The 15,105-nt window shown below is 39.0% G+C and overlaps 1 protein-coding gene across 1 annotated transcript in view; it reads right to left on the bottom strand.

Moving 5' to 3' along the window:
* DOCK11 (dedicator of cytokinesis 11) overlaps positions 1-15,105 on the bottom strand; it is a 1,858,863-nt gene that overhangs the window by 36,547 nt on the left and 1,807,211 nt on the right. The window contains exon 50 of the mRNA XM_044057487.1: positions 6,614-6,804. Coding sequence (XP_043913422.1) covers positions 6,614-6,804 — 191 coding nt within the window. The remainder of the gene's footprint in view (positions 1-6,613; positions 6,805-15,105) is intronic.

Below are 15,105 nucleotides of genomic sequence, written 5' to 3'. Positions count from 1 at the left end.
TTCAACAGGGTTAGATTGCTAGATAATTTTACTGTTAGACTGCTGATGATTTTGCTGATGTACCTTTGTTAATCCTTACTAATTGGCTTTGTATTGTACCTGTTCAATTTAACACCTATGCTAAGACTGTTATTCTTCTTTCCCCCTAGAAGTTAATAGCACCATCCCTACTGAATCTTGTCCAGCTTTAAGCCCTACTGCTGTTGGATGATCCTGGCCCTGACTGCAGTGACTGAAAATCTGCCTACCTCCCATATTGATCTACAGTCAAGGAACTGAAAGTAGGTCTTGGGCTTCGCTTTCTTTGCCTCATTAGCCTCTGTATAGGTCCACCTTCAGAGTCCATTACTCTGCCTGCGTTTGTGTGCCTAGCAGCCAGTACCTCTCCTCTCTTATCCCCCAAAACCCCCCTCACTCTCACCTTTTCCTGCCCTCATTTTTCTTTCTTTCTTTCAGTCCTGCTTGTATTTTCCCCATTCTCCCTCTCATTTACCTACACCAGCCACTAGGTGGCGCTCTACTCTCTCTCTTTCTTCTTTGCTTCCTCCTATTTCCCCTGATTAGCCCTCCTCAGTCTGCTCTCCTAACTTGGTTTTCCATCCCTCTACCTCTATTTTCTTCCTTACCGACTGCCTATTCTCCTTACCACCTGTACTGATATCTCTCCAGTAACTTGCCCTACTCTCCTCCATTACACCTCACTCATTTCCTCCTAACTCCTTCAATATTCTTTTCTGTCATACTCCTCCTTACCTTTCTCCTATCCTCTCTGGTATCTGGCTCCTATCTTACCCCTTCCCTATTGACACTCGCTGCTCCTATAGTCTCACCTGCTTTTCTGATTGTCTCCTGGCTATACCTCAGTTGTTTCTACCCGCTCCGTTCGCCCTGCGGGCTCACTCCGCTCCCCTCCCTACCCCCAATTCCCACCCACCCCCGGGGTCCTACACTTATAGCTCTATAGCCACACCCCTAGCCCTCCTATCCTATTACTCTCCTTCCCGCCAAATTGTTCCCCAGCCTTTAGTACATCCCTTCTTCTCCATCTCTGCCCCAAGACCATACATCTTCTATTACCTTTCACTATTACCTAGACTTCTCTCCTTACACTTTCCTTCCACTCCAGCCTTTCTTTCTCTTTTCCAATTAATATCCATTCTTATCTACCAATTAATATCCTTTCTTACCTACCTACTGCTTTAAACAACAGACTTTCCCCTCTTTTGCTTACTACATTCTATTCTCTCCCCTTTTCACTTTCCCCTCTACTTCCTCACCTCTCTAATTACTAAATGATGCCTCCCTACATACGAACTATGCCTGTACTCTCTATCGCAATCACAACCACCCTTCTTTCTACATACCTTCTCACCTTTCTTGAAATTTCACTAGATAACTCTCGTATCTCCACACATAAACACACCTCTACTAGACTCACATTCACAACCTTCCCTAATGTTAATTCCACCCCTAGTTATCACCTATCTAAATTCCATAGGCAACATCACCTTACCTACCCCCTACTATCTTGCAAAAAAACTAAACGACTAACAATTCTAAATAAGAATTACTTAACAAAACTTATTAATCCTACCCTACTAGATGGAGACATCCACCCCAACCCTGGCCCTACCTCACCGCCTCCCCAAAACTGCTTGCCTAACCCCAACAATAACTTCCTTATAGGACACCTTAACATCCAAAGCATAAATAACAAAATACCTTTCATCCATGCCCTCTTAGATATCCACTCATTTGACATCCTTTGCCTCTCTGAAACTTGGCTTACCCCAGGCACAAAAGACTCAGAGATTGTACCCCAGGGTTATAACATAATAAGACACGACCGCTTAAAACGTAAAGGTGGAGGAGTAGCAATACTCTTCAAAAATCAACTTAACATATCTATTCAACCAGAATGCCCAAACCTAAATAGCAAAACAGAAACCATCATTATTAAACTCCAACTTAACCCCAAAAAATCTATTTACATTATTTGTTTGTATCTTCCCCCAGGCAATAACATTCCAATACTAGAAGACTTTTTAAGCTGGGTTTCTACCAACTACCCCCAAGAAACCATAATTCTTGGTGACGTTAACATAGACTGGAACACTATAAATACAGTCAATCCCACCTCCCATATTAACCTACATGGGTTTTCACAAAGTATTACCTCAACTACAAGAGTCAATAAGCCCAGTAAGAAAGAGAGCATATTAGACTGGATACTAACTAATAAAGTTAAGACACATTATAAAGTAGGTATTATGCCTGATGACATCAGCGACCACTGCCTAACCTACATTTCTAGACAAAAATCAGAATTTGTTAACCTCCCAAATACAAGGCTAATTGATCAGTCAAACACTTTAACATAGACCTTTTAAAGCCGAACTGAGTGCATGTAATTGGAATTGCTTAAAATCACTCCCCCTAGAGGAAGCAGTATTATTCTTTAATTCCACATTCCTATCTATACTTGATTCTCATGCACCAGAACGCTCCATTAGAGTAAAGACCAAATCGGCCCCATGGCTGACCACCAACACAAAAAAACTCATGCTTGCTAGAAACAAAGCATGGAAAACTTGGAGATGTAATAAACTAAACCCTGACTTAGTTAAATTCCGCCAGCCGTAATTTAGCAAAAATCAATAATCTCTGACAAGAAAAACTTCTACTGTAACCTCCAGGAAACTCATATTAACAACCCGAAACAGTTCTGGTCATCAGTAAATAGACTTCTTTCCCCAGGAACTGCTAAAACTCCTTCCCTCTAAATGCTGACCCAGAAACCCCTCTCCAGACTGCCAATGCTTTCAACTCTTTTTTCTCTGAAACTATTCAAACCCTAGCCAAACAAATGAACACTAACAACTCTCATATACCACCTATCAGAACTACCTCCTCCCTCAATTTTGCTCTAAAACCTATATCTACCTCTTTCATCTTTAAACTCATTCACAAACTGAAACCCTGCACCCCTTCTGCTGACAAGCTCCCTTCTCTTTTCCTTCAGAAAGCTGCTAAAGAAATTGCTTATCCTATTTCCTTACTCATAAACAGAACTATCCAAGAAGGAACTATCCCTGATATATGGAAAGTCTCCTATATTATACCACTTCATAAAGGTGGAAACTCCCTTGACCTTTCCAACTTTAGACCAATTGCCCTTCTTTCACCCCTTGCAAAAATAATGGAAAAATGTATTCACCAGCAACTGGTACACCACCTCTCCCTCCATAACATAATAGCAAACTGCCAGCATGGTTTTAGACCCCATCATAGTACCACCACTGCCCTTCTCTCCTTTGTAGATACTATCAACAAAAATCGAAACAACCATTCTCTCTCCTCCGCTCTTTTCATTGATCTCTCTAAAGCTTTCGACATGGTTAACCACTCTCTCTTAATCAATATTCTCGAATCTCTTCCTTGTGACAAACTAGCCACAAATTGGTTTAAATCTTACCTTAACAACAGACAACAAGCAGTAATTTGGGAAAACCATATCTCATCTCTCTTGCCTATTTCCATCGGAGTTCCCCAGGGCTCCATTCTAGGTCCACTTCTGTTCTCCCTCTTTATAAACGATCTTCAGACTGCTATACCACAAGCTACCTGCATACAATATGCAGATGATTCTACCCTTATCTGCTCCGCACCTTCTCCTACTGAACTGACCTCCTTAACACAAAATACCTTTAACAAAGTAGAAACTTGGTTTTCTAAACGGTTTCTCCTACTAAATGCAAAAAAAACTAAACTCCTCCTCTTCTCCCCCACCTCTCGGTCCCCCCCTTTAAACTTTACCATTTCTTCTAATAATGGCACTATCATCTCACCTGATCCAACTACTAAACTTCTTGGAATAACCATTGACAATCATCTTTCCTTCGATCAGCACATAAACAACACCATCAAGGTTGTTAACAAAAAAATTGGATCCCTATATCGTATCAAACCTTTTCTAACACCAGCAACAAGAACCAAATGTGCTCAAACCCATCTCCTATCTACTCTCCTATATGCTTCTCCCATTTATACCAACCTCAAGAAAAACAATCTTAATAAACTTGAAACTTGCTATAATAACATAGCACGCTTCGCCACTAGTAACCCCTTTAGGACCCACCACTGTATAAATCTAAAGCAACTTGGCTGGCTCGAATTTCAAAACTACCTAAAAATTCCTCAACTCACTATAGCCCACAACATATTACACCTACCTGACAACACCCCTATACTCTCTCAACTCCTAATCCCGTATAATAATCTGAACTCGCTCCTCTAGTAAACTTATGACTAAATCAATAAAGGCAAACAACACAGCAGGTTGCTCTCTTTTCACTAACACTATAGGTAAAAGCTGGAATCTCTTACCTTGTGACATAACTTTGACTACATCCCTGCCTCAATTCAAACAGAAAATTAAACTGTACTACCTAAATCATTGGCTTTGTTCCTGCAGTACACCAGGCTAACCTTTTTCTTTCTCATACTATATCTCTCCTTCACTCTTCCCATTAGTATCTTCTTATTTCTTCTTCTTTTACAGTACTAATCGACCTAGGTACATCCTATGTAAAATTGCTAATATGGCATTAACTGCTCATCGAAATGTGCTTCTCCTTGAATCTATATTGCATTCTGTGTGCTGTTATGATTTTCTAATTTGTTACTTATAAACGTTTGTGATTTTTGTAATGTACTTAGTATTTAGTGGAGCTTTTCTCCTCGGGCCTCTGCTGAAAATGGACATGTATCCAGCCAGACTAGCCCGGTCAACAAATGTAAAATAAATAAATAAATAAATTATAAAAATTAAGTTTTCCTATCATATTCCCATTGTGAACATATGGTTATTATTTATATAATTTACACTGTGGACATTAAATTTCATTCCATAACTGGTTACCCATAGATGTATGGAATCCAGATGATATTGGAAGTTCATTGCCTAATTTAGTTAGTTTAAAACACTTGCTGCTTTAAAGTCTTCCACAAATCTTGATACTGAATTTTTATTCCCACTACCAGCTTCAAACATGAAAATAATATGGGTCCCAGGACTGACTGCTTTGGTCTGAAGATGCAATAGGTTCACAGGTAAGTACCAGGCTAACTGAACTAATGGGCCATTTTAAGCCTAGTCAGTTTCCCTTTTGGTGCTTGATTTAGCCTATCCCATTTGGTGTTAGTTTGGTCTTACCCATCATATGGTTAATAATTATACATTATCCTTAGTGGGAATAACTAGGACCATACCACAGATAATTTGAGGGGACCCATCCATGGGTAAAGCATTCAGGAGTTGTATCTGTCCATTATAGTAGAACAGATGATAGTCCTGGGATACATTTTCTGTTTGTCATCCATAGATCCAAGATGAACCTGAATATGGACAGAGATGAGCTTTGTTTTACATGTATGGGGAATCTGTTCCAGACCAGCAGTATCCTCTGTGAAATATAACTGTCCCTCCAAACCATTTTGTTGATGTTGCAGAAGGGGTTTAGATCCCTAGACCAAGTATTGCTGATGCCCTTTGACTTGCTGATGTGCAATAAATCCATTAGCATTGGTTATAGGATGCCTTGTACACCAGACACAGGTTACCTCTGAGCATTCTGTAGGATACTGAGTATAGCAAAAAGGCCTTGAGTTTGGTCCATGTAGGACATATTGTTTAGACTGTATATCTTTTAGTAAGGTATCTGTGGGTGTTTCAGTTTTTGCATATGCATATGCATGGACAGACACATGTCAAAGGGGGCATTATTCTCAATAACTGGCCTAATGAATGCTGAGTAAAGGGGAACAATGACATCCTTAGATCTAGAAAGAACACTTTTGTTTATAAGCTGTGCAATAACAGAAGGCCTTTCTTAAGAAAATGGACACATGTTGGTTGAAAGTTAGATCACTAGCACCATAACTGGGCTCATTAAGCACTCTGCATATTAATTACAAGGCTCTGACACTTCTCCTTGAGCATTCACATGAGATGTTCTGTTACCTGGTTCTTAAAGAGCCCAGTTAGAAGAATCATGATGGAGCACAGCTAGAATCGTGGATGGTTACAATGTTAAGTACTTCCAGGTGTTTCTGGGAATTCTATCATCTGGACACAGGCAATCCATGTGATACAATTTTAAAGGGAAAAACACATCTTTGTGGTGGTCCTGGCCCTCTACATATGAGCTGATGCCAGGTCATGTAGCCTTGCAGTCTTCAAAGGAAGGACTTAATGCAGCTTGAAAAATTTATTTTTGTGACTCGTTAAGCTACAGTATCAGTTAACATTTTTCGTTCCAAGAAGCAATATACAGACTGGTTTCTACTAAAAATTTATAACAGTCTCAATAGCCCATTACTTCTGAGTCTAATAACTATGATTTATATTTCCTTGCCTTCAAAATAAAAGGATGTACTGGTAACATTTTTCATGGCCCTTATTAAGGAAGGTGAACAACTTTATTTTCTTGTACTATGCTGTCCTGTGTTTTGAGAATCACCTTTCATTAAGGTACCATCTGCTACACCTTGATAGACAGAGTGAAGGAGGAATGCTTAGCCTAATGAATAATGAGTAAGTAGAAGAACTTACCTGCACAGAAACACAGCCTTGTAGCTTGAGCTGAAGCTGAATCATGTCGACTTCATTGCATGTGCAAAGCTTCTGCAGCTCAGAAGTTCTTTCTTTCATTTCATCAATTGCCACGTCAATTGGTTTTAGGTCTGTCTGTTGCTCTGAACTAATAGCAATTCTCTTCTTAACATATGGGAAGGTATTTGTAGCTAGAAAACACGAGAGCAACAAAGACATTTGCTTTGATTTTACACAGTTAATAAAGTGATCTATACACACAATTATTTGTAAAGCATTGTAAATCAACCTTAATTATATTATAAAACATAACTAATTACTAGATATACACATGAACAGAGATTTTAGTAACACTCTAGTGACTAAGTGGTGAAGCAGTTGACATTTGTGACTCAAATCACATGGTTCTCATATTTGATTCTCAGCCTAAAAATGTCCTGTAGATGTGTGTCCATACATATGTGATTGAGCGAGTGAGAATTAACACTGACAAATACCTCGATCTTCCTCTTACTTCATTTTCTAATAGGAACTAAGAGCGTGTTGTAAGTCTCAAGGAAAATGCAGCTATTTTCTCTCAAGGAAAATGCAACTATTTTCTCTGTATCTGGTCATATAAATTAACCTCTTCCTTCCCTGGTTCCCCTACATGCCTTGCTCTGACTATACTTTTTGTTACGATTCTGTCAGCATGCCAGCTCTGACATCCACTCTGTATATAATGATTGTATATATTATGTTTTATCAGTCACTCTTTGTATAATATCATGTATCTACTGTCATTATGCCATCAAGCCAGCTCTGATATTATCTTTGTATACAATACATTCAGTATTGAGGAAGCAAGGGTGGGGCAAAGGGGCAACTGCACCAGCATAAAGTGCAAGGGGAGCAACTGAAAGTTCTTGTACCCTTATTTGTAGTAAGGTGATAGGTATAAACGTAACAATCGGCTTTCTACAGTAAAAGCTGGAGGCTTTTTTTCTTTGTGTTGCTGTTCACATGAAGAGTTAAGGGGGGAGGGTGCAGAAGCCAATGCACCAGTCCTCTTTCTGCTGAAGTCCATTTTTTTTTCTGCTGAGGAAGCCAGTGTTGAAGCCATTTTTTTTTTACTGTTCATTTTAAGGGCTGAAGGGATGCTCTGGGGAACAGCACTAGGACCTACAATATATGCATATATTGCATTTTGTCTTTCACTCTGTATGTATTCTTACATATCCAATGTTTTTATCTTTGGACTGAAACTGAAATATGTCCAGTGGGATTAGTGTTCTACCCAAGTTAACAAATTCAAAATAATTAAAAATAAAAAAAGTTTTAATTCGGCTGTTAACACTATCTGATACATAAATATATATATATATATATATATATATATATATATATATACACACACACACACACACACACACACACACACACACACATACATACATATATATATATATATATATATATATATATATATATATATATATATATTTAGTGGATATAAAAGTTTACACACCCCTGTTAAAATGCCAGGTTTTTGTGATATACAAAAAAATGAGACCACAATAAATTATTTCAAAACGTTTCTCACCTTTAATGTGACCTATAACCAGTACAATTCACACAATTCAGTTGAAAAACAAACAAATCTGTTAGGGGAAAAACATACAATAAACTGGTTGCATAAATGTGCACAACCTTAAACTAATACTTTGTTGAAGCACATTTTGATTTAATTACAGCATTTGGTCTTTTTAGGTACACACCTGCCATAAGTTAATGAGAATGATTAACTCCAAATAAAGTTTAGCTGTTCTAGTAGGTTTTCTTGACATTTACTCAGTTGCCTGCTACAGCAAAAGCCATGGTTTGCAGAGACCCTACAAAGCAACAAAGGGATCTCATTGTTGAAAGGTATCAGTCAGGAGAAGGGTACAAACAAATTTCCACAGCACTGGATATACCATGGAACACAGTGAAGACAGTCATCAAAAAGTGAAGAAAATATGGTACAACAGCGACATTGCAAAGAACTGGATGTCCCTCCAAAATTGATGAAAAAACACTGAAGGAGCTGCAAGAATTTCTGGCAAGTACTGGTTGTGTACTACATATGACAACAATCTCCTGTATTCCTCATATATCTGGGCTATGGGGTAGGGTTGCAAAACGGAAGCCTTTTCTTACACAGAAAAATATCCAGGCCTGGCTAAAATTTGCAAAACAATACATCAAGTTGCCCATGTGGGAAAATGTGTTATGGTTTGATGAGCCCAAGATTGAACTTTTTGGCCACAATTCCAAAAGGTACGTTTGGCACAAAAACAACATTATGCATCACCAAAAGAACACCATCCCCACGGTGAAGCATGGTGGTGGCAGTATCATGCTTTGGGGTTGCTTTTCTTCAGCTGGAACTGGGGCTTTAGTCAAGGTGGAGGGCATTATGAACAGTTCCAAATATCAGTCACTTTTGGCCCAAAACCTTCAGGCATCTGCTAATGAAGATGAAGAGGAACTTCACCTTTCAGCACAACAATGACCTCAAGCATATATCCATATCAACAAAAGAATGGCTTCACCAGAAGAAAATTAAAGTTTTGGAATGGCCCAGCCAGAACCAAGACCTAAATCTAATAGAAAATCTGTGGGGTGACCTGAAGAGGGCTGTGCACAAGAGATGCCCTCACAATCTGACAGATTTGGAACACTTTTGCAAGGAAAAGTGGGCAAATATTGCCAAGTCAAGATGGGCCACGCTGATAAGACTCCTACCCAAGAAGACTGAATGCTGTAATTAAATCAAAAGGTACTTCAACAAAGTATTAGTTTAAGGGTGTGCACACTTATGCAGCCAGCTTATTGTACATGTTTATTTATTTATATTTATTTTATTTTTATTTTACATTTGTTGACCGGGATAGTCCGACTTGATACTTGTCCATTTTCAGCAGAGACCCGGGGAGAAAAGCTCCATACATACATACATACATACATACGGAAAAACTGTTACATTAAACAAATTAAAGCACTGTTACAGATACAATACATAGGATAAAAGTCATTCATTCTGTTATATATAAAATTTGATTTGTTATAGAGTAACAATTAAGAAGCAATGTAGGGGTGGCCAAAAGACCTCTTTAGCACATGTTTATACTGCCAGAGTTAGTCAGGATTAGAGTAAGGACATAGCCATTGGCTTTTAAAGTACTGTTTTAGATTTTTTTGAATTGGATTAGAAAAGGATCTGAAGTAAGCTGAGCAGGAAGTGAGTTCCATATTTAGTTTTCTTTATTTTTTATTTATTTTCCCCTAACAGATTTGTTTCTTTTGCAATTGAATTGTACAGGTTCATACTTGGGCCTCTTCTTTTCTCTATATTTATTAATGACCTTCATCTAGCTATCCCACAAGCCACCTGCATACAATATGCTGACGACTCAACACTATTATGTTCAGCTACATCATCCCATGACCTTCATGCTCTCACCCAAAAAGTATTTAACATAGTTGAACAATGGTTCTCTCAGCATTGCCTCCTCTTGAACCCTAAAAAAAACAAACTCCTCCTCTTCACGCTTACTCATAAGTCCTCCCCTCTCCAATTCTCAGTAACATCTACCAATGATACTATTAAATCTCCTGACTCTACCACCAAACTACTCAGTGTCACCATTGACATTAATCTGAGCTTTGACATCCACATCAATAATACCACAAAGACTGTTAATAAAAAAATCGGTACCCTCTATAGGATAAAACCCTTCCTTTCCCCCACTGCTAAAACTACTATTGCCCACACACATTTGATCTCTAAACTCCTTTATGCCTCTCCCATTTTTACTAATCTCTCCAAGAATAACCTCAACAAATTGGAAATGGCTTATAATAACATAGCACGATTTGCTACAGGCAACCCATTCAGAACCCATCATTGCATTAACCTAAAACAGCTAGGATGGTTAGAACTACAACACCTGATTAAATTTCACCAACTCACCCTTGCCCACAACATTCTTTATAAACCTTTATCTACCCTAATCACTCCCTATACAAATCTGAAGTCCTTACGCTCGTCTCAAAAACTACTAGTCCACACCACTAAACCTAACAACAGAGCTGGGGATTCCCTTTTCTCTAATTCTGTAGGTAAATCCTGGAATCGTCTCCCTTGTGACCTCTCCTCACTCACCTCATTATCTCTCTTTAAAAATAGACTTAAACTTCTCCTCAAAACTCACTGGCTATGCCCCTGTTCCAAACCAGACTAGTCATCTACCTCTACTAAGTTATCTAACCTATCCAGTGCTTACTAGCCTCTGCTACTTTTTTCCCCCATCTTATCATACTTTTCTTATCTACCCCTTTTCTTTTTTTATATCCTCTTTTTACTTTCTCTTCTTAAGTAACTCCTTTGCTACATTACTACTCACCTAACTTCCTTTGTTTAACTATGACCTAACCTGACATGTCTCCATACCTGAAATTTCACTGTTTTATGATTTTTTCCTCAATAATATATCCTGTTACAAACTCTGTACCATTAATTACTTAATACCATTGTTGATGATTTTTATTTCCTTTTTAAAGTTGCTATTTTTATTAGTATATTGATATTTTTTTCTGTGTTGTTTGAACTTGTACTATTGTATTTAGACCATGTCTTGGAGCTCATCTCCCCGGGCCTCTACTGAAAATGGACATATATCCAGCTAGACTAGCCCGGTCAACAAATGTAAAATAAAATAAAATAAATAAAGGTTATAGGTCACATTAAAGGTGGGAAAAGTTTAGAAATGATTTATTGTGGTCTCATTTTTGTATTTCACAAAAACTTGGCATTTTAACAGGGGTGTGTAAACTTTTTATAGCCACTGTGTGTGTGTGTGTGTGTGTGTGTGTGTGTGTGTGTGTGTGTGTTTGCAGATAGTGCTGTTCAATACATATGCTTATTTTAATTATTTCTCTGGATTATCCAGTATTTGGAAGCACTATGCTTATTTAGGAACATTTATTTTATATAAATCCATGGCTAACTATTGTTGAAGCTGTTACACATTAACAGCAAACTACACACACACACACACACACACACACACACACACACACACACACAAAGCCCACTGTTTAGGCACTTCTAGTATCATAAAAGGATATTAGCCCTCATCCTGGAGTTGAACCCAGGACCTCCAGCATAACATGTCGACATCACTGCTGTTGGATTAACAGCAGCCTTTGAACAGTTAGTATTGCGTTTTCCCTTAGCAGCTTCATCCTTTCAGATAGAAAACACCCTGCATGTTGATTAAGATCAAACTGCATACACTGTTAGAAACTTATAAGTGAATGACAACAGAATGATTATACATGAATAGCAAATTGTGTAACATGTTTGGGAAATATTGAGTAGAGGTGTTATAAGCAAAGATGTGAGCACTGGTATGAGGTGCACTTGATAAAATAGATGTTTGCTAGTGAAAATGGCAGATTTGACAAAGTAGAAAAAATCAAGGACAGAAACAGTGGTGAGGAAAAGTGCAATGAAAGGTAATATACAGTGGCACAATTATTTTACATGTGATGGGCCACATGTTGAGCTGTGATATTAGAGACATTAAACTTGGGGTACACAGTTCCAGGATGTTACACAATTCTTTTAATTGCTTTAGAAATAATTTATGGTTTGATTCAGGGGGTATTTAGAAAAAAAGCACAACACAACTGTGCTTTAGTAAATGTTGCAAAGAATTTAGCATATATGAATGCCTACATAGTGCACATATTTTTGGGGCAAAATTGCATAATGACACTTTGCAACCATGATAACAGTACTGCAAAAAAGACTTCACATGACCGAAGGTAAAACATCAGGCAGGTGGCATGCCACATGCTATACACATTCACATGTATATATCAAAGCACCCCATCTGTTACATGGACAGCCTAATAAGGACAGCACAGCAAATTGCCAAATCATCTTAGCATATGAATAGATTAGAAAACGAGAGATATCACAGGCAGAAATGGGGAAGAGTAAGCAAAGGAACACAAAGACAACAGGAAGAGATCGTGGGTGTGAGGTGGAGAAGGACTTATTTTTTTGGAGGTACCTGTGCCCCTTTTTTTAAGAAGGATAGAATGTGAATGTAGCAAGGGGAAAGTATGGGTAGGAAGAAGGGTATGGGGCATGAAGCAGGGGCAACTATGCATGTAATGCAAAGAGACTCTTCTTCTTTTGGCAGCTCCCATTAGGGGTTGCCACAGCGGATCATCTGTTTCCATTTCTTCCTGTCCTCTGCATCTTGCTCTGTCACACCAACCACCTGCTTTGTCCTCTCTTACCACATCCATAAACCTTATCTTAGGCCTTCCTCTTTTCCTGTTACCTGGCAGCTTCATCCTTAGTATCTTTTTCCCAATATACTCTGCATCCCTCCTTGGCACTTGTCCAAACCAATGTAGTCTTGCTCTCTGGCTTTGTCTCCAAATCTTCCAACCTGGGCTGACCCTCTAATATACTTATTCCTAATCTTGTCCACCCTCGTCACACCCAGTGCAAATCTTAACATATTTAACTCTGCCACTTCCAGCTCTGACTCCTGCCTTTTTGTCATTGCCACTGTCTCCAACCCATATAACATAGCTGGTCTCACTACCCCTTTGTAGAACTTCCCTTTCACTCTTACTGGCACCCGTCTGTCACAAATCACTCCTGACACTCTTCTCCACCCACTCCATCCTACTTGTACTCTCTTCTTCACCTCTCTTCCACACTCACCATTACTCTGAACTGTTGATCCCAAGTATTTAAACTCATCCACCTTCACCACCTCTACTCCCTGTATCCTCACCATTCCTCTATCCCCCTCTCGTTCACACACATGTATTCTGTCTTAGTCCTACTGACCTTCATTAATCTTCTCTCTAGAGCATAGCTCCACCTCTCCAGGGTTCCCTCCACCTGTTCCCTACTCTCACTGCAGATCACAATGTCATCTGCAAATATCATACATCACGGGGACTCCTGTCTGATCTTGTCTGTCAACCTGTCCATCACCATTGCAAATAAGAAAGGACTCAGAGCTGATCCTTGATGTAATCCCACCTACACCTTAAATGCATTTGTCACTCCCATCGCAGACCTCACCGCTGTCACACTACCCTCGTACATATCCTGTACCACTCTTACATAACTTCTCTGACACTCCCGACTTCCTCATACAATACTACAACCCCTCTCTAGGCACCCTGTCATATGCTTTCTCTAAATCCACAAAGACACAATGCAACTCCTTCTGACCTCTGTACGTCTTCATCAACACTCTCAGAGTGAACATCATATCTGTAGTGCTCTTTCCTGGCATGAAACCATACTGCTGATCACTAATCATCACCTCCCTTCTTAACCTAGCTTCCACTACTCTTTCCCATAACTTCATGCTGTGACTGATCAATTTAATCCCTCTGTAGTTACTACAGCTCTGCCCATCACCCTTATTCTTACAAATCGGTACCAAAACACTTTTTCTCCACTCCTCGGGCATCCTCTCACTTTCCAAAAGACACTAACAAGGAGATACTGACATAAAAATGAGGTCAACATTACGGAGATGTTGGCTGGAAGAGGATGGACAACTCTTGACAAAGAAGGCTGGACTACAAACAAGCATCAAAGAGAAACACAAAAGGATGGGAAACATAATGATCAGGGAGAGTGAGGTATGAGGATGACTTTCCAGACTGCCCTAGAGGGGAACACACTAAAGCCAGTTACTTCCACTATTTGATTCTGAATGCTCTCCTTTACCTTTAAAAGAACTGGGTTCAGAAGCAACACCACCCTTACTGTGTACACAGAGTCTCCAAAATGGTTATTTTATTTAAGTATATTAATTGAGTTTGATTTTGGTCGGCTGTGGTGGTGCAGCGGTTAACATTGTCGCCTCACAGCAATAGGTTCTCCAGTTCAATTCTCAGATGGAGTGCCTTCTGTGTGAAGTCTGCATGTCTTTCCTATGGTTGAGTGAGTTTTCAAGACGTGTGTGTGTGTGTGTGTGTGTGTGTGTGTGTGTGTGTGTGTGTGCCTTCTGTGAAGATTGAGTGCCGGGCTGACAACTCAACACCATAAAAACACCACTGCCAATGAATCTGCAGACCAGTGATCTGCTATGATGACCCCTAACCGGGAAAAGCTGAAAGACATTGCTAATTGGGTTTGATTTAGGTATCTCAGTGTTCTTGCTGGTTTGTACCTTTGAAAAGATTATCATCTGTGGGATACTTACTTGACTTATACGATTTGTTGTGTATTATTTTAAGTTGAAAGAAGATGAGGTTATTTTGGAGTTCTAGCCAGTTTATCTTTTATTAAGCCAAAGAGCAAAGTGTTGCGTATGGCTGATTTCTGTGAATATTGTTGTTTTATTGTAAGTATGTTCCAATTTATGTGAGTTAGTTTTTTAACATAAGTTAGAACTGATAAAGTACATGACAGGCTT

Source organism: Protopterus annectens, chromosome 15.part0, assembly GCF_019279795.1.
Source record: "Protopterus annectens isolate FY-2018-M chromosome 15.part0, PAN1.0, whole genome shotgun sequence".
NCBI lineage: Eukaryota > Metazoa > Chordata > Ceratodontiformes > Protopteridae > Protopterus > Protopterus annectens.
The sequence above is the reverse complement of the archived record's forward strand: the minus strand, read 5'-3'. Positions and strand labels throughout refer to the sequence as shown.